General features: G+C 45.3%; 1 protein-coding gene across 1 annotated transcript in view; it reads right to left on the reverse strand.

The window, feature by feature from the left end:
* The window catches only part of STAB2 (stabilin 2), a 163,505-nt gene that overhangs the window by 56,367 nt on the left and 89,071 nt on the right, over window positions 1–18,067 (reverse strand). Inside the window, 9 exon segments of the mRNA XM_079935845.1 lie at window positions 996–1,124; window positions 3,843–3,974; window positions 8,529–8,636; window positions 8,720–8,734; window positions 8,736–8,822; window positions 10,876–10,953; window positions 13,713–13,827; window positions 14,259–14,395; window positions 15,886–15,933. Coding sequence (XP_079791971.1) covers window positions 996–1,124; window positions 3,843–3,974; window positions 8,529–8,636; window positions 8,720–8,734; window positions 8,736–8,822; window positions 10,876–10,953; window positions 13,713–13,827; window positions 14,259–14,395; window positions 15,886–15,933 — 849 coding nt within the window.

Consider the following 18,067-nt stretch of genomic DNA (forward strand, 5'->3'; position numbering starts at 1 on the left):
AAAACAGAAGGAGACCAATGTGACTAGTTCTTAACTTGGCACCTACTGGACGGTATTGTGTGGTCGTTCACAGTTCTGGCTCTAGGGCCAGACTGCCTGGATTTGAACGCCTTCTCTGACACTGGCTAGCTCTGTGAACCTGCGGGTGTTACTCAACCTCTCTGGGGCTCATTTTTCCCCATCTGAAAAATGGGCGGAGTAATAGTACCTGCGTTGAAGGGTGTTGTGAGGGTTACCTAATACATGTAGAATGTTTAGAGCAGTGCCTGGCACATAAAAAGTGCCCAGTAAATTTCAGCAGTTATTACTATTATTGAGAGACCCTACACCATCTCATGGACTAAAAAGTCTCCATTACTGCATCCTATATTATACTGAAATGACCCATTTCCATATTGTCTCTCCTGCTAGACCAGGCTTGGCCAAAACCTGTCATGCGTGCACCAGACCCTGCCTCCCCCACTCCCGTGCCTGTGCTGGGTGTGGCACGTTTTCCCTTTGAGGAAGGCTGGTGGCGCCAGACGCCTCCTCCCTCCACAACATAACCCTCCAGGCAGCCTTTCAAGGCGCTAGACTGTGAGCCCACTGAGGGCAGGGGTCATGTCTTATTTATCTTTGTGGAGCCACAGCCAAGCATGCTCCTTGGCATTTAGAGATGTTCATGCAGTGTTTTTTGTTTGTTTTTTTGCGGTACACGGGCCTCTCACTGTTGTGGCCTCTCCCGTTAGGGAGCACAGGCTCTGGAGGCGCAGGCTCAGCGGCCGTGGCTCACGGGCCCAGCCGCTCCGCGGCATGTGGGATCTTCCCGGACCGGGGCACGAACCCGTGTCCCCTGCATCGGCAGGTGGACTCTCAACCACTGCGCCACCAGGGAAGCCCTCATGCAGTGTGTTTTGAACTGAATTGAGATACTCTGATAGATGAGTCCTATGCTCAAAATTATAAAAAATAAGCCAACACTCTTTAGCTCATCATTGGCCTCGGATAGAACTTACTCGTAGGATAGTAGTGTCATTAATATCACATCTATTCTTCTGAATTTCCAGAACTTTCCCCAAGCCATGGATCACTCCCTTGTCAGTGGCTACATTGGTGTAGTTTATCGGAGCCTCATTTACGTAGAGCTGTGAACAGAGGGTTAACTGTAAGTTTTTACTACAGTGATTTTAAGGGAAATAAGGACGATGGGGATTGGAGGATATCAATATGACAACGGCCTAGGAGATATTCCAAAAGTCACCTGGCAGGTAGCACAGTGTAGTGGAGAGAGCTCTGCCCTAGGAGAGGGGAGTCTGAGTGACAGTCGTGCATCTGACACCTTCCAGCTGTGTGACCTTGGGCTAGTTGCTTTTCCTCTGTGAATCTCAATTTCCCCTTTTGTAAAAGGAAGAGGTTGTTCTAGATGATCTCTAAGGTTTCTCTCCACCCTTCAAATGATCGGTTTTTATTGTTTAAAAATTCTGAGTCATGATCGTTATGTTAGTGCCCCTGATAAATCGGCTCCATGGACGATGGATGTGCTTGGCTGTGCTGGTTATTGGTGGTCCAGGAGGTGTGGATGCCTTCCAAAGCCAAGACATGGAGAACGAAACTCAGTGTCCTTTTAGCGTATCTCTACTTCCTGGTTCATTTGCAAGCACCCCTAAGTAAGGCTAAGTGGCTGTTATATAAGAATAAAAACAACTAGCATATTTGAGTGTTTTAGAGTTTGTAAAAAGTGTTCCACCAGATAGCATTACTTCCCAGCGTGAGGAGACTGCTCTGAGGTCTGCATTACCATACCATGTTTCCCTTGGGGCTTCTTAGGAGTTCATGGTATGTTTGTATTGTCTTTGCCTTGCGTGTCCCTAAGCATCTAAGACACGGGAACGAAATTTCTAAATGTTGCCAAATTAAATTCAACTTTGAATTGTAACTTGTTTTGTTTCGATTTTTTAAATGGGAGCATACCTTAATGATTGCTTAGCAAAATAAGTAAAGCCATTCATTCATTCATTAATATAACTAATATAACTGAAAACAAATGGTTGTTTGAAAAATTGGGGGGTGGTGTGTGTGGGGGGGGTGTGTAGCAGGGCTGAGGTTGGGAGAAGAGGGAATTCTTTATTGTACTAAACAGATGTCAACTTCATATCTCATAAGGGTTTAAAAATGATTAACATCTCTCAAACTCCCCACTGCGTCACGATTAAAATGACTCTGCTAAGTGTTTAAATTTGAACTTCCACTGACTGTTAAAGTCCCTGATGATTTACTTGGAGTCAAGTGAATTTCCACTGGACGTTGGGATAAATCACGGCTAAGGTCCACAGAAGTGGTCCAGGGTCCGTGTAGACTCGGAAAAGAAGCAGGGGGCCTTACTTGTGGCGTCAAACGGTTATTGCAAAACAAACTTGTAGAATTCCAAGACGTTGAGCTATTTTAAAATATCAAAATGGCAGAACTTTGGATGCTGTAATACTGTTGATTTGGCATTAGAAAAAGTCTGAATCATTTTTATTGTGAGATGTATTCGAAGAATTACGGGTTGCATTAAAATTTTGATCTGAACACAAGTTTACTCAGAGAGCATTTTTCTACATCTTCTTTGTCCTGAGAGTAAATGAGTTATCAATAAAAGCAAAGCCTCTACTGTAAGATCGAACTATTTGTTTACTGTAAGATAAAGCCTCTATTGGAGAAAGGAAAAAAAAAAAAGCTCTAGATCAAAGACTTTCCAAACACATGAAAAATAATTTGACAGAATCAAAACTGATTCAAGTAACTGCACTGGAACATTCAGCTCTACATGATGAAATAAAAGATGACATAGATTAAAAACAAAAACGTAAGGTCTTTACTGACAAAAATTGCCTTACCTGCAAAAAAAAGAAAATGTATTTGAAAGGATCTCCTCAAAATTATTGCACAATAGGTAAGATTATTTATAGGAGTCAGAGGGAAATATTTGGAGTTAGATTATTCCCTAAGTAATGAAGAACCATGAAGACTTTGTTTTTTTAACCCAAGTATGTTGAAAGAAAAACTGTACACAAAATTCACTTGTACTTCAATGATGATAACACTGAGAAAATTATTTACAAAACTGCACTTTTTTACAGGGACCAATTATTATTGCTTAAAAATTTGCAATTAAACTTTCTTTACTTTAATATAGTGCTTAGTTTATCCTAAATAATCATTTGTTTTTATTAATTTTTCTTATGAGAATGTATACTAGAGTTATGTAGTGAATTTCTTGTTGAATTTTCAGATTGATTGATGTTTGAAGTAGGTACAAAGAATTTTATATTGAAATACTTAAAATATGTATTTAGTCTCAATTCTTTCTACGAATTCTAAACACTTTTAAGTACTTAGGGGTTGTGTGAGATTAATACTGGAATACTGGTATGGGGGTCAGTTGGTCCGAGGTCTGCAGTCTGTATGATCAAGCAATGATAATAATGTTTATTCATTTAGCTGCTGGAGTCCGTGAGGCTCCTTATACCCTGGGGCCAGTGCCACTTCCTGGGCGTCAGGTTTTGCTGCCGGGTTCCCTTCCCTCTTGGAGGTGGCTTGGGGGGCTGTTTGTTTGTTAGGAATCAGAACTGAAGGGCACCTGTGACTGCTGGGATTCAATCCCATCGTCAGCCAGGCCACACTGATGATTTGGTGACGGGGAAGGGGAAGGGGAAGGGGAGCTTCCCAGTCTGGCTGAGTCATTACTTTACGGTGAAACACAGACAACTGTCTTCTGTAGAGAAGGCTTAGGAAGTGCTGGGGAGATTATGCAACGCAAAAGTGATGACGGACATGGAGCTAGGACACCCGCCTGTGGGTTTTAAGGGAAAGGATCGCACCTGGTCATCGCGGAGGAAGAAGCCAAGGAGGTAGGAGAAGCCCAGCATGGTCTCCCGATGCATGCCGTTGTGCAAGTCATTTTTCAGCAGTTTCTCCTCCAAGACCACGTGATACTTGAGTACGTCCTCCTCCTGGACAACACACAGAAGGGAAAGTCAACCCACAAATCAGCCGGTCCCCGGGCACTTACTGGGCGACCCTGATGTCCAGGCACCGTGGGGTTTAAGAGCAATAGCTTGTTGAACTGGAAATTTCACCCGAGGCATCAGGGCACAGTAGATAATAAATACCAAACCCGAGACAGATCACCTTGGGGAACCTGCAGACTTTCCATGTAGGATGGTCAGGAACTCACTACGGGACCCTAAAACCCAGAGTGAGGGCAGAAAAGGTTGGGGGGGATTTTAAAGTTGATTTCTTTGGTGAGAACAGCTGTGAAGAGAGTCCTCACAACCCAGCCTGCCTTTCACCTCAGGGGTCATGAGAGGAGGCTCAATGGGGTATTTCAAAGGGCTTGATCTGTGTCCTCTGCAGACAGGGTAGCCTGTGGGGTGTCACTCAGGCCTGAGCAATCTTGTGCCAGGGACTGCTGGCAGGTTGACCCCCAGCGGAGGGGGCAGGCTGTCACCGCACGGAGACAGGCCTGCACTCCCAGCACTGACATGGGACAAGAGAGTACAGGTGTCCTGTGGACCAGAGGGTTGGCCGTGTCTGAGAGAGCTGGTGCCTTAGGTCCTATCCTGGATGGCTTTCTGGAAGGGCAGACGGGCCTCCCCAGGGGAAAGGCTGGAGGTGGCCTCTGGACGCTGAGGGTCCACTGGGAAAAAAAGTGGCTGTAGGAAGAGACACATGCACACAGGTGGGGGGAACTGCAGTCAGAGACCACCAGGGATGGGTGGGGTCTCCAAAGAACCCATCAGAGAGCGAGAGAGCAATGGCATCTCAAGACGGTACCAGTTAGATAAGAACTTCCTACCCTCTTAACATCTCTTCCCGACCATCAACAGGTCCTAACTGCAAACCCGGTGAGACCAAAGCTGAATTCAGTGAGATCAGGAAAGGAAATAGAAGCGTCACATGGGGAAGGAGAGATGGTGAATTACTGTCTCAGCTCCAAACCACCCTCTACACTGTTTCTGCGGTGGAGCTGGGACCACAGCCCACGCTTCTCCTCTGCCAGGTCTCCTGTTTGGCGCCACCAGTGGAAAGTGCTCGAGGGAGACCGTGAGGCCTGTTAGAGGGATCTCCTCTTCCTGCATGCTTCCTGGTCCTGGGGGCATCACCCCAGCTGCACTTCATCGCCCTGCCAGCGGCAGCTGGATCCGAGCGGCAGAGGCCTGTCACTCCCAGACTGGCCTTATCATGTCCCCCTTCTCCCAAGACGCCAGCACCAGCTGGGCAATGGCATCTCCGAGACGCCTGGGTCTTGGACCCCAGGGACCCTCCTCCAATGTCAGAGCCACAAGCCTCAAGCCTCAGAGGTCTGCGTTACAGCTCCTCCAGATTTCTGACGTTTAGTTGTTCTGACCTCTTTCCTCTGTTCTCCCAGCCTTTGGGGTTATAGATGCTTCTATGCTATCTCTTTTTTACCTTTCAATTATATTTATATACCTTTATATATTTTATTTATATACCTTTATATACCTTATATATATTTATATGCCTTTATATACCTTTATATTTTTTACCTTTCAATTATATTTATATAATTTTATACCCAATAAACAATTCATAACATTGAATTCTCTCTGGTATGGTTTCCGTCTCCTGATGGACCTTGATTTTTTTTTTTTTTTTTAGCATCATTTTTACCTTTCCATACTGATTTTTTTTTCATGGAAAGGCATTTTATTTTAAATACAGCAGTGTGTACATATCAATCCCAAACTCCCAGTCTATCCCTCCTGCCACCCTCTGATGGACCTTGATTGATTCAAGGACCAAACCCCCTCCTCTAGTTTCCTTTCTGGACAAAGCCCAGCATGGAGCAGTGAGGAAAGAAGATTTAATTCTAAATTCAATTCAAAATGTCGATTTTTACAAGGAGCTGGATTTTTTTTTTTTTACTTAATTGAGACTGTGTTTGTGACTTACAGTGATGATAGGACTTTCTGGGGAAGCAGAAAGGCTAAGACCAAAAGACAACCCTCAGAATGGGAGAAAATATTTGCAAATGAAGCAACTGACAAAGGATTAATTTCCAAAATTTACAAGCAGCTCATGTAGCTCAATAGCAAAAAAAACCCAACCCAATCCAAAAATGGGCAGAAGACCTAAATAGACATTTCTCCAAAGAAGATATACAGACTGCCAACAAACACATGAAAGAATGCTCAACATCATTAATCATTAGAGAAATGCAAATCAAAACTACAATGAGATATCATCTCACACCAGTCAGAATGGCCATCATCAAAAAATCTAGAAACAATAAATGCTGGAGAGGGTGTGGAGAAAAGGGAACCCTCTTGCACTGCTGGTGGGAATGTGAATTGGTACAGCCACTATGGAGAACAGTATGGAGGTTCCTTAAAAAAACTACAAATAGAACTACCATATGACCCAGCAATCCCACTACTGGGCATATACCCTGAGAAAACCATAATTCAAAAAGAGTCATGTACCAAAATGTTCATTGCAACTCTATATACAATAGCCCGGAGATGGAAACAACCTAAGTGCCCATCATCGGATGAATGGATAAAGAAGATGTGGCACATATATACAATGGAATATTACTCAGCCATAAAAAGAAACTAAATTGAGCTATTTGTAATGAGGTGGATAGACCTAGAGTCTGTCATACAGAGTGAAATAAGTCAGAAAGAGAAAGACAAATACCATATGCTAACACATATATATGGAATTTAAGGGAAAAAAATGTCATGAAGAACCTAGGGGTAAGACAGGAATAAAGACACAGACCTACTAGAGAATGGACTTGAGGATATGGGGAGGGGGAAGGGCGAGCTGTGACAAAACAAGAGAGTGGCATGGACATATATATACACTACCAAACGTAAGGTAGATAGCTAGTGGGAAGCAGCCGCATAGCACAGGGAGATCAGCTCGGTGCTTTGTGACCACCTGGAGGGGTGGGATAGGGAGGGTGGGAGGGAGGGAGACACAAGAGGGAAGAGATATGGGAACATATGTATACGTATAGCTGATTCACTTTGTTATAAGGCAGAAGCTAACACACCATTGTAAAGCAATTATATCCCAATAAAGATGTTAAAAAAAGAAAAAAAAAAGGCTGCGGGATTGCCTGAGGGTTTATCCCAGGGCAGGAGAAGAATATTCCCCACTGAACAGGTTCAAAGGGCTGGGGGAGGGCTGGGGGTGAGGAGACACAGTGAAGAGGACTTCCACTTCCATCCCAGGAGTCCTGCTTGCTCAACACGGCAGTTACAAAAGCCTAACACACGGTTCCTCCCTTCACAGAGTTTTCATCCAATTGGAGAGCTAAGACACACCTGCCTGAAAAGACAGTTCCTTATACCAGGTGTGTAAGTGCTGAAGGGCGTACTAATGGTCTGAATTCAGAGGCAGGAGAGATTTTCTGCAGCTCAGGGGCCAGAGCCAGCTTGTCTGAGGAGGTGAGACTGGACTTGAAGAATGGGTATATGTATAGCTGATTCACTTTGTTATAAAGCAGAAACTAACACACTATCATAAAGCAATTATACTCCAATAAAGATGTTAAAAAAAAAAGAATGGGTGGGGAGGTTTCAGGAGGCATCGAAGGAGGAAGGGCAGCCTTCCTGACTGAGGGGGCGGGGGTGTGTGTGTGTTTGTTTGTGTAGATAGGAGCAAGGTACTGAACATGCCTTTGCTTTCTTTAGGGTCTGTATGACATCACTCTGGTTAGACCACATGGTATCTGCAGAGAATGGATGGGAGACAGCAGTGGGCCCAAGGGTGGCTTAGCGGGACTTCAAGTATCAGCCCCCATCTCCTTAGCATCCTCATCTCAGTCACCCTATATAAAGAGAGAAGTGAAAACAGCGTGCTTGCTGTGCAGTTACAGCTTTAAACTTGGGGCTGGGTGCAGGGCACCCCTGGGATCCTTCTAAATGGAAATTCTGGCGCCAGCACTGAATAGAAGGTAATCGTGGCCAGTTTATGGAGACCCTAAGAAGCTGGGGAGGTAGCTTGGACTTAGTCATTCAGGAAATGGAGATCCACCCAAGGGTTTTGAGCCAGAGAGTGACAGGACTGGAGCTTTCAATTATTTCACGAAGTCTTTTGACAAGTTCTGACTGTTCAGCCCCAGATGTTAGGAATCAGGGAAGACAGAGACGGGGAGAATAGGAGGAAGACAGAGACAGTGCACTCCCTCTAGGTCCCAGCTGCTGACAGCTCACTGCATGGGACCTGGGAGAAGCCAGGGAGGGGAGGAGGGGTGGCCATGAAGATGTTTCCAGGTTCCTGGGATGCCTTCATCCTTGTGTATGTGAGCCTGAGTGTGTGCTTCCAGGGGTACGAACTCAATATATGAGTAGCTCTGGCTTGGGGGAGGTTCGGGTATGAGAGAGTCTCTGCTCAAGTTTACGTTAAATATCTGGATATCGACAAGGAAGTTTTGATGAAAGAGTGAAATGGTACATGGTTGATGGACTGAAAAACTTTAAGTGCTTGAATTTCCAGGAAATAATTTCCCAGGTTATTATTGCTGATACTACCAGAGTTGTGACCTTCTTCTCCCGGATGTAACTCTCAATGGCGTCGTTGTTTGGAGCAAACACCGTGTAAGTGTCAGCAGCCTCGATCGAACTTGCCAGATTATGTTGCTGTGATGGAAAGAGACAGGAGCACGTGAGGGACTTCTGTTCCCAGGTAACCCGAGCAGAGGGTCATGCAGAGGACGTGGTACTTGCAATGATGTAGCCCCGGAAGATGGAATAGTCAGGCATCTGGTCCAGCCGGGTGAGTAGGTTTGGTAAGGAGCCAGTTAGACCTCTTTGGGGAACCAGAACCTGGGAAAGGAAGCCCCAAAATTCTGTTAGCCTGCCTTGGTAGGACTTGCTGCTCTCCGGTACATAGGTTCATGTCACATAACAATATGTGATCATGAAGCCTCTGCAAATAGAGAACAAGGTACCTTTTCCTTTGATCGTTTGCAAGACCAAAGAGGGGTGCATAGTTTGGGAAGTGAAGTGGGTTGGATTTCAGCCCTACTCCACCACCAGACCAGGCACCTCTAGGCAGGGAACAACCTGCACAACTGTTCATGGTGGCCCTAACATAGGGGACCACAGCGTCCAATGGACAGGTAGAAAAGGAGCTCCTTAATGAGCCACTGCAGCCCAGAGGCTAAGCCGTGAACTTGAATCAGTTGATGCGCAACCATGGATCTCTGTGTCCACATAAACTTCTTCCTCAATCCAGCTACCCAGCCATGAGGACCCTCAGTGGCCTCCTTTGAGAAGTGAGGAGAACGGCACACACTTTCTGAGGGTTGTTATAAACATCAAATGAGATAATGCAATACATGACACCTGGCACCTAGAGGGCTGGCCATCATTCCAATATTACTGCACACAAGGTGGGGTGGTGATGCTGATGAGGGACAGAGAAGAGAGGCAGCTCCACCCCTCCGGGACACGCCATTATATGGGGGCTCACGACCTATTCCATAAAGAACTATCAAAACAAGGGGGCACAGTTATGCCAAATGAGTTCTATACTGAGAAATCCCACGGGATTTCAGAGGAAGGAAAAGGGAATAAAAATGACATTTATCGAGGTCTCCCTAGGCAGCAGTGAGAGAGGAGGTGTTGTTTAATACTCATAGGGAAGAAAAATGGGGCTCAGAGAGGTTATGTAACTTGCCCAGGGTTACACAGTTAGTTAAGCGCCTGAACGAGATGCTGTATGATTCTAGAACTTACCCTCTTGACACTATGTCAGCCTCGGTGATACGGGCTGCAGGGATCAGGGATGGCTTCACAGAGGAGGTGGGACTCGACCTGGCCCCCGTGATAATAACGCTCAGTGCAGGACATGGGTTGAGATGCCATTTTACTAATGAGGTTTTGTTAATCAAAAATGTAAATGAGAAGAAGAGGTAATTTTACATTTAAAAAAATTTTTTTTTTAGTACTTTGAAAAGTCAGTATTGGAGAAGAAAAATACTCTTAGTAATTTTGCTTTCTGATAAATGAAGGCATAAGCCCAGTATAGTTCCCTGCAAATGACCTATCACTTGCTCAAAATATGGTGTAGTTTTTAATGCCTCTTGGTAATACAAGAGAATTGCAAGGTCTTTGCAAAGTGTTGCACTCAGAAGTCTTATAAGAAGCCTCTCTTTTCTGAACAGAAACAGTTAATGTGTTCTGTAACTTGAAATAGAAAAGTATGTAAGTGCCAAGTGAGAATAATTTTAGTTAAAATGCAATTAGTTAATTGTCTTTTCTAATCTTCCGCTTTTCAAAATTTCCCAGTATACCCTAAATTCGAACTTTAATTTTAAATGAAGATATTAATATAGTAACTGAAAATTATAGGATAGTTTAAAAGCTCGTTTCCCATTAAACTTTTTTTTTTCTATTTCATACCTTTGAATACTGTTGAATTGCATCTTAGAAGAAAATAAAAATTCTACAATACCCTTCCTACCCTTTTCCATTTTTTTTTTCCAGGGCACAATAATGCAGAGGGGAGAGGACCAGTGACACACAGCCAGTTGCGTCTCCTCCAGTTCTTGATTACATCCAATCTGGGCATATGGACTTCCCAATACTAAGGTTCCCGTGTACCTTGTAAGATGTTCTGATAACTAAGAAATATGATATATGTGGCCACACATTATACGGGACCCACTGCAGGATATAGGCTGAGTATATAGTAACTGAGTCTTACTGAATGAGTAGAGCCTCGAAATGGTTTTAAAATAAAAATAGTGAAGCACAATACAGGTTGTTTTTATATTAAGGCTAAGTATTTTTTTCCCAAAAAAGATCCTGCACAGGAGGATAAATAACAAAAGGAGAAGAGATTCCACGTGTGCGGGAGGAAGCGATTTGGTACCTTGTTGATGACGTGTATCACTCCGTTTGTGGCTGCGTTGTCACCATCAATGACGCTCGCTCCTTCGATTGTGATATTCTGTGAACGCACCACAGTGAGAAGGTGAGTCCCTACAGAGTACACCCAGGGACTGAATTATTTGTGGGTTTCCCACTTTTTGAGTAGTAGTGACCTCCTCACTTTTGGACCATGACACACAGTCAGAAATATTTTTAAACTGTGAGCCTTTTGACATTACACACACACACACACAATTGAAATGAAATAATACTTTCCTCTACTATGTGGGAGGCACCTGATCATCGATTCTACTCTATTTCATTCTATTTCATTCAAAAAGTGCTGGGGACTTCCCTGGTGGCACAGTGGTTAAGAACCCTCCTGCCAATGCAGGGGACACGGGTTCCATCCCTGGTCCGGGAAGATCCCACATGCCGCAGAGCAACTAAGCCGGTGCGCCACAACTACTGAGCCTGCGCTCTAGAGCCCACGAGCCACAACTCCTGAGCCTGCGTGCCACAACTGCTGAAGTCCATGCACCCCAACTACTGAAGCTCGCGCCGCCTATAGCCTGTACTCCGCAATAAGAGAAGTCCCCACTCGCTGCAACTAGAGAAAGCCCGTGCGCTGCAAAGAAGAACCAATGCTGCCAAAAAAAAAAAAAAAAAAAAAAATTGCTGGCTGAGGCTCACTAAAGTGACCCTGCAGTTGGAAAAACACCGCAGATAGTGTTGTGGGTTGAATTGTGTCTCCAAAATTCGTATGCTGAAGTGCTAACCACCAGTGTCTCAGAATGTGACCCTATTTGGAGACAGGGTCTTTACAGAGGTAATCAAGTTAAAATGAGGTCATTAGGGTGGGCCCTAATCCAATATGACCGGTGTCCTTATAAGAAGAGGATATTTGGGCACAGACAGCTATGGAGGGAGAAGACCATGTGAACGTGAGGACGGTCATCTACGAGCCAAGGAGAGAGCCTGACGTCAGTCCTCAGAGAGAACCAACCCTGCCCACACCTTGACCTTGGACTTCGAGCCTCCAGAACTCTGAGACAAAAATTTCTGTTGTTTAAGCCACCCAGTCTGTGTTTCTTTGTTATAGTAGGCCTAGCAAACGAATACAGATAGTTACTGACTTTTCAAGAATATTAATTACACGGGGAAAGGAGCTAAGTAAACCCAAATGACACATCTGGGCTCCGCTCTCTCTGGTTTCCTCTCCTCTTCTCCCACCACTGCTCTTTGTCTGAAATTCCTCCTGGGAAACCTGGGTGCAGAGGGGACTTGCCTCACCCTGAGAACATCAGCAGAGGTCCTGAAACAAACGTTCCTGGCTACTTTGCACATCTCTTCTGGTTACAGGGAGACATTTATATCAGGCGTAAGAAAGAACCCATTACAACTGTGTCTTTGATGGTTGGCTGCTCTAGCTCACAGGTCTTGACTGATTTACCTCTGAATCTACGGAACCTGGGATGAACCTTCCCAGGGTGGGTGTTCGACTAATGCTTGCTCAGAGCATCAGTGATTTCAAACACCAATGGAAAACCACCCATTGTCTGATATATGCATGTAACGTTCTAGAATTATTGTAATAAAATGTAAAGAGTCCATGGGACCGTATGTAACTCTTTTCTGCTTTCTAAAAGGAATGATCTGAGGAAGCACATATATTTAGGTAATACTAGGCATAGAGCCTTTTCACAGCGCCATCACTGATGGGTAGATGGGCAGAAATGCTTTAGAGCTGCAATTCTAGAATATTCTGACCCTGGCCCATGCTCCATTGATGGGGCAGTTCTCATTTCCCAGTAGAGTCTCCGTTTTCATCTTGTTCAGTTCACAGAAAGAACTTTAAAACACTGCCGCATTCAGCAGGGCAGTCAGACTTCCGCACAGAAAACTGAATCCAAGTCCTTGAAACACTATAGAAAAAGCCAGAAGGTGAGCTTCTACAGGGCTCTGCTCTCCTGTGCACTGTCCTGTCTCCAACACTCAGATCAGTTCCTGGAGCATAGGAGGTGTTCAGTAAGTATCTGTTTATTTTTTTGGCTGCATCGGGTCTTCGTTGCGGCACGCAGGGTCTTCGTTGAGGCATGCGAGATATTTCGTTGTGGCACGTGGGCTTTTCTCTAGCTGTGGTGTGCAGGTTTTCTCTCTCTAGTTGCAGTACTTGGGTTTTAGGGCGTATGGGCTCTGTAGTTGTGGAGTGCGGGTTCCAGAGCTTGTGGGCTCTGTAGTTTGAGGCACGTGGGCTCTCTAGTTATGGCGTGCAGGCTTAGTTGCCCCGCGGCATGTGGGATCTTAGGTCCCCAACCAGGGATCGAACCCACATCCCCAGCATTGGAAGGCGGATTCTTTACCACTGGATCACCAGAGGAGTCCCAATAAATATCTGTTGACTGACCCTAGCTTAATACAAAATTGTAGTAATCTCAAATGACTCAATTAGTAGGTTTCCAATAACCAGCTCTTAACCACACATAAAGATCAAAGTTGTGAAACTGCGCGGCCTTCACCCAGAAGAAATGAAAGGATTGTCTTTCCGGATCAGTCTGTTGTCTGTCAGGAAGAGCCTGTGGCCAACCAGTGGGCAGAGAGCTTCATTTTGTACTATCCTTGCTACAGAGTAAGTGTGTGTGTGTGTGTGTGTGTGTGTGTGTGTGTGTGAATACAGGTTGCTAAGTGTTGAAGCTGGGTGATACCTACGTGGAGGTTTTATTCTCCATTTATTTTTGCTCACGTTTGGAAATTTCCCTAACAGAAAAAAACTAAAAGTACACTATGAACGTAGGTCACAAGTTTCCACTAAACAGACACAACACGACGCTCTCTTACCCCATCCGCCTTCGCCAGGTGGAGGAAGCTGCCCTGCACAGACGTTGCCAGCATGTCAGAAGGTGACAGGGCCTGCAGATCAGCCACTCCGTACGTGCCCAGGAGCGTATGGTACCTACGACAACAGTCCATAAGGGCTGTAACGAGGTATCAATGCTTGAGGCAGTGGCATTGTGAGGAGTTAAGAGAGTAGGTTCTGGAGCCAGACTACCGGGTTCAAAATCTCCCCCTGCAACTTCAGCCATGGTACCTGGGGTTAGTTAATTAACCACCCTGTGCCTCGGTTTCCGCATCTATAAAATGGGAATAATTCTGTCTGTTTCACAGGGTCCTTGGGAGGATTAACTAGGTTGTACATAGAGCAGTTAGCACAGAATTGGCTGTCAGTCATGTTGACGACTTCCATCGTGGGGTAAGGAGGTGAGGGGGTCCTGGGACATGGTCAGTTGCATGGATCTGAAGGACCACGTGGCCTCCCTTCACTGAACTTCATTCACACTGATGCCAGTAAGATACCATGAAAAATAAAACACACATAATACCTACTTTATGAGGGTGGGAATATTGCTCTTAGTCAACCAAAAGGCTTTCTCATCTTGGTCCATGTCCTCAATAGCTTGTTGGGAAGGCACGAGGATGGTGAGGTTTGAGGCGGCTGACAGCATGGGTTGTAGGGAAGCATTCTGAATCGCAGAAGGAAAAGAAACTGGCCTGACTCATGTCAGAGGACAAATGCTGACTTAATGCTTGGCAGAGATGACAATTTCCCATGTGATATAATTTCAGAGATACTGGGAAGGTCCTAGGGACCCCTTTCCCAAATCGATCCCACCTACTGGCTGACGCCTCCTCTTCCCTCTGAGACTCATCCCTTTTATTTAAACGTGTGAACCTTGACAAAAGGCAAATTTTCCTGATCAGGTCACACTTGAGTCATTATCAGTCATTCACCCTTTAGTCTAAATGAAGAGGCAGCGAACACTCTTGAGAGTGTCATGCGTGTGTGTGCACACGTGTGTACAGAGAACCTTGAGTATGCTTGGATGCCTTTGGAATAAAGGTGGTGGCAAGATTACAGGAACAGTTTCAGCATGAGAGAGAGAGACTGGAGGCCTGAAATCAAACTTTATCTACTCAGCTAGAGCTACTTCTGGGTAGAAGCAGTGGTGGGCTTATGTTTCACAACCGGCTCTCCAGGAAAAACAAACAAACAAAAGCCCCGCTTCGCAGTGTTTGCTGATTTCTGTGGTGTAAGTTCTCCCATCATAGCTGATTCCAAGCTACCGTCATAACAGCATAGAAAGTGGAGTTGGGAAAGCTGTGCTCTTGTGAGCTAGGACGAGTGGGTCTAGCCCACCACAGGGCAAGCTTATGAGTGTGGGGTGGGTCTGTATGAAAATCAGCACCTGCTCTAGGACCCTCAGTCCCTGCTGTCCCGTGTGATGGGGGTCAGAGGGACCCCACATGGAAGCAACAGGAAGGCGTCCTGGAGTGGCTGCTGACCAGACACTGCGTATCTTGGCATCTGTCTTCTTAAAAAGGACAAACCACTTGTCACGATGGCTGGCTGAACCTGCCACCTTGGGCCACTCAGGCAAAGATGACAGAGACTCAGACAACTGGGGATGGTGGGATTAGACTCTTTGTTATAGAACTTTCCAAAGGAGAGGGAAAAGCTCCTCTGGGCATGTTGGGCTGAGGGCTAAACACACATGAAATAAGACAGTACTGCAACTATAAATGCCAAATATAATTTGGTGAATTACCGTGATGAATTATGCTGACTTTTCAAAAATACCTCTTCTGATGAACGAAGTTATACATATATATTTGGATTGGTTGAAAAGTCGACCACCCCAGCTTATCTTAGACCAGAAGCTCTTGGCCCTGGTTGCATGTTAGAATCACCTGGGAAAGTGTTAAAATACGCTGATGCCCAGGTCAAACCTCTACCCCATCAAATCAGAGAGTCTGGGGGTGGGAGCCTAGGCACGGCTATTGAAAATCATCTGTTCCATGTGGTTCTAAAGTGCAATCAAAGCTGAGAACCACTGTTCTAGACAATTTCCCTCCCTCCCCCTCACCAGCTGCATTTTCAGTTTTCTGTTACATGTAGTCCAAATATCTAAAATTATTATATATTCCCAATCCTAATTCCAACAAAGGTACTCACATTTATCCACTGGTTAAATATAGCTGCGGCAGAGAGAAAGGACAATTCCTTATTCATTTCGTGCAAGAGAGGGAGGAGAGAGGAGAGAGAACACAGAGGAGGATCAATGAGAGGCATAATCCCAGGGCATCTCTGGGCATCGTCCTTGCCAGCCTTGTCGATGCCGACATGAACGATGCCCAGGCTGGATGAATCCCCATGTTGCCAGAGCCATGCATTTCTTTCATGTTTAATGGCTTAAATTATCTTCTATATTCGAGGTAAAGGAGTAATTCCAGAAACGTTAAATGAAACAACAACCTCAGATTCGTCCCAATCAGAATTTATGTTGTAAGAACACAGCCACCCAGCCCTACAGGAGGGCCACAGAACTCAGTACACTGCCCCCTTCCAGAGCTAGCATTGAGCAGGGGCTTGGGACACAGTGCCAAACCACTCGGGTTTTCTTTCTGGTTTGGCCATTTCCTAGTTCCTTAGGCAAGTTCCTTCATCTCTCTGGGCTTCAACGTTCCCAGCTGTGAAACGGGGATGATAAAAGCTCCAGCTGATAGTGTTGATGTGGAAACTGGAAGAGTTAACGTTTCTAAAGTGCTTAGAATAGAGGATGGCATGCAGGACACAGTCAGTAGGTTTTAGCCACTATTATTTTTAACTTATCCGCCATGGGGTTTGTTAATGAACATATATGCTGAACCATCACAACTGGCACCAGGTTGGAGTGAGGGAGGATATAAGATATGAAAGAGAAAAGATGGCCCCTGATCTCATGCAACTTACAGTTGTTTTGGGGATGTTAGGGTGTGAAAAAATAACACAGAGGGCTGGTAGATCAGTGATGTTTAAAGGTGTGATAGATTAAAGAAAGCTCTAGACTTTGAGTTTAAAAAGTCTGGGTTCAATTCCTGGGTCTGCCATTTACCAGCTGTGGGATCTTGGGCAAGTCACTTAACCTCTCTGAGAACTCAAGTGCCTCACCTGAAAAATGAAAATGATGATGCCTTGCTCCTGGGATTATGAACATTACATGCATTAATGTATGTGAAAACATTTAAAAAATTATTAAACACCACGAAAGTGGCAACAACAATTATTATGTGCAAATTTACCAAAAGGCAATACATCTCAGAGCTGTCTTAATTCCTTTTTGAAAGTGGTTGAGGTTACGGAATAAGTTAGTAAATACCGGTTGAAAAGTAAATCAGTTAGTAAATAGATAAGTACAAGAGCTGAGATGCTCTGGTAATCCCTTCAAGGAGAGGAGGGCATGAGCTGGACCTGAACGGCTGGCAGAAAGACCTGAGGCTGGGTCCATGGGGGCGGGGAACGGAGCCAGGAAGGTGACAGTTGGATAGGCGACAGCTCAGCTAAGCGGGTTGAAGTGAGTTGAGTCCATGTGAAGTCCTCAGAGTTACCAGGCCGAGCATTTGGACTTGATCTTCTTTTCCGTGGGAGGTGAGGGGCATTGTGAAAGCAGGGTGTTAGGGTTTTAAGGTTTTAGGAAATGTGGCCCATGGACAGTGCAGAGAAAATGTTGGGTCCACGCTCCACGGTCTGAATGTCAGGAGACAGGCCTGATGGGATGAGTAGGAGAAACAGGTTTAGTAAAGAGCAGGAAGGACCCTGATAGGCAGGGAGGCCAAGGTCAGATGCTGCAGCTGCCAGGGAGCACATTAGGGCAGGTGCAGCCCTGGGCACTGTTACGCCAGTGGTTTCCATTGAGAGGAGGGGTAGGAACCAAACTCCAGTGAGTTAAACAAAAAGTGAGTGATGAGAAAATTCACCAACTTACTTTCTCATTTCAACATCTTTATGAACAGTAGGAGTGAAGTAGGAAACAAGGACAAAGACCTGCCCTCAAGAGTTGACAGTCCAGTGGGGAGACAGACAATTAGGTGGGACGTGCCCTACGCTGATAGAACATACTAACGGTTAAGTGCTTGGGCTCTGCACGGAGACAGCTGAGCGACCTTAGGCAAGTTTGCTTAGGCTCTCAGTTTCCTCATCTATGAAATGGGCATAATAATAGCATAAGCCCAGAGGCTGTGGTTTAAAGGGGGTGCTGCAGCATGTTAAGGATTTAGTAAGATGCCTGGTACACAGAAGGTGCGCGTGCATGCGTGCGCGTGTGTGTGTGCACACATGCACCCCCCCCCCCCAGACAGGGGTAAGCACAAGGTGCTCT

The sequence above is a fragment of the Stenella coeruleoalba genome (assembly GCF_951394435.1).
Source record: "Stenella coeruleoalba genome assembly, chromosome: 11".
In the NCBI taxonomy this organism is placed as follows: domain Eukaryota; kingdom Metazoa; phylum Chordata; class Mammalia; order Artiodactyla; family Delphinidae; genus Stenella; species Stenella coeruleoalba.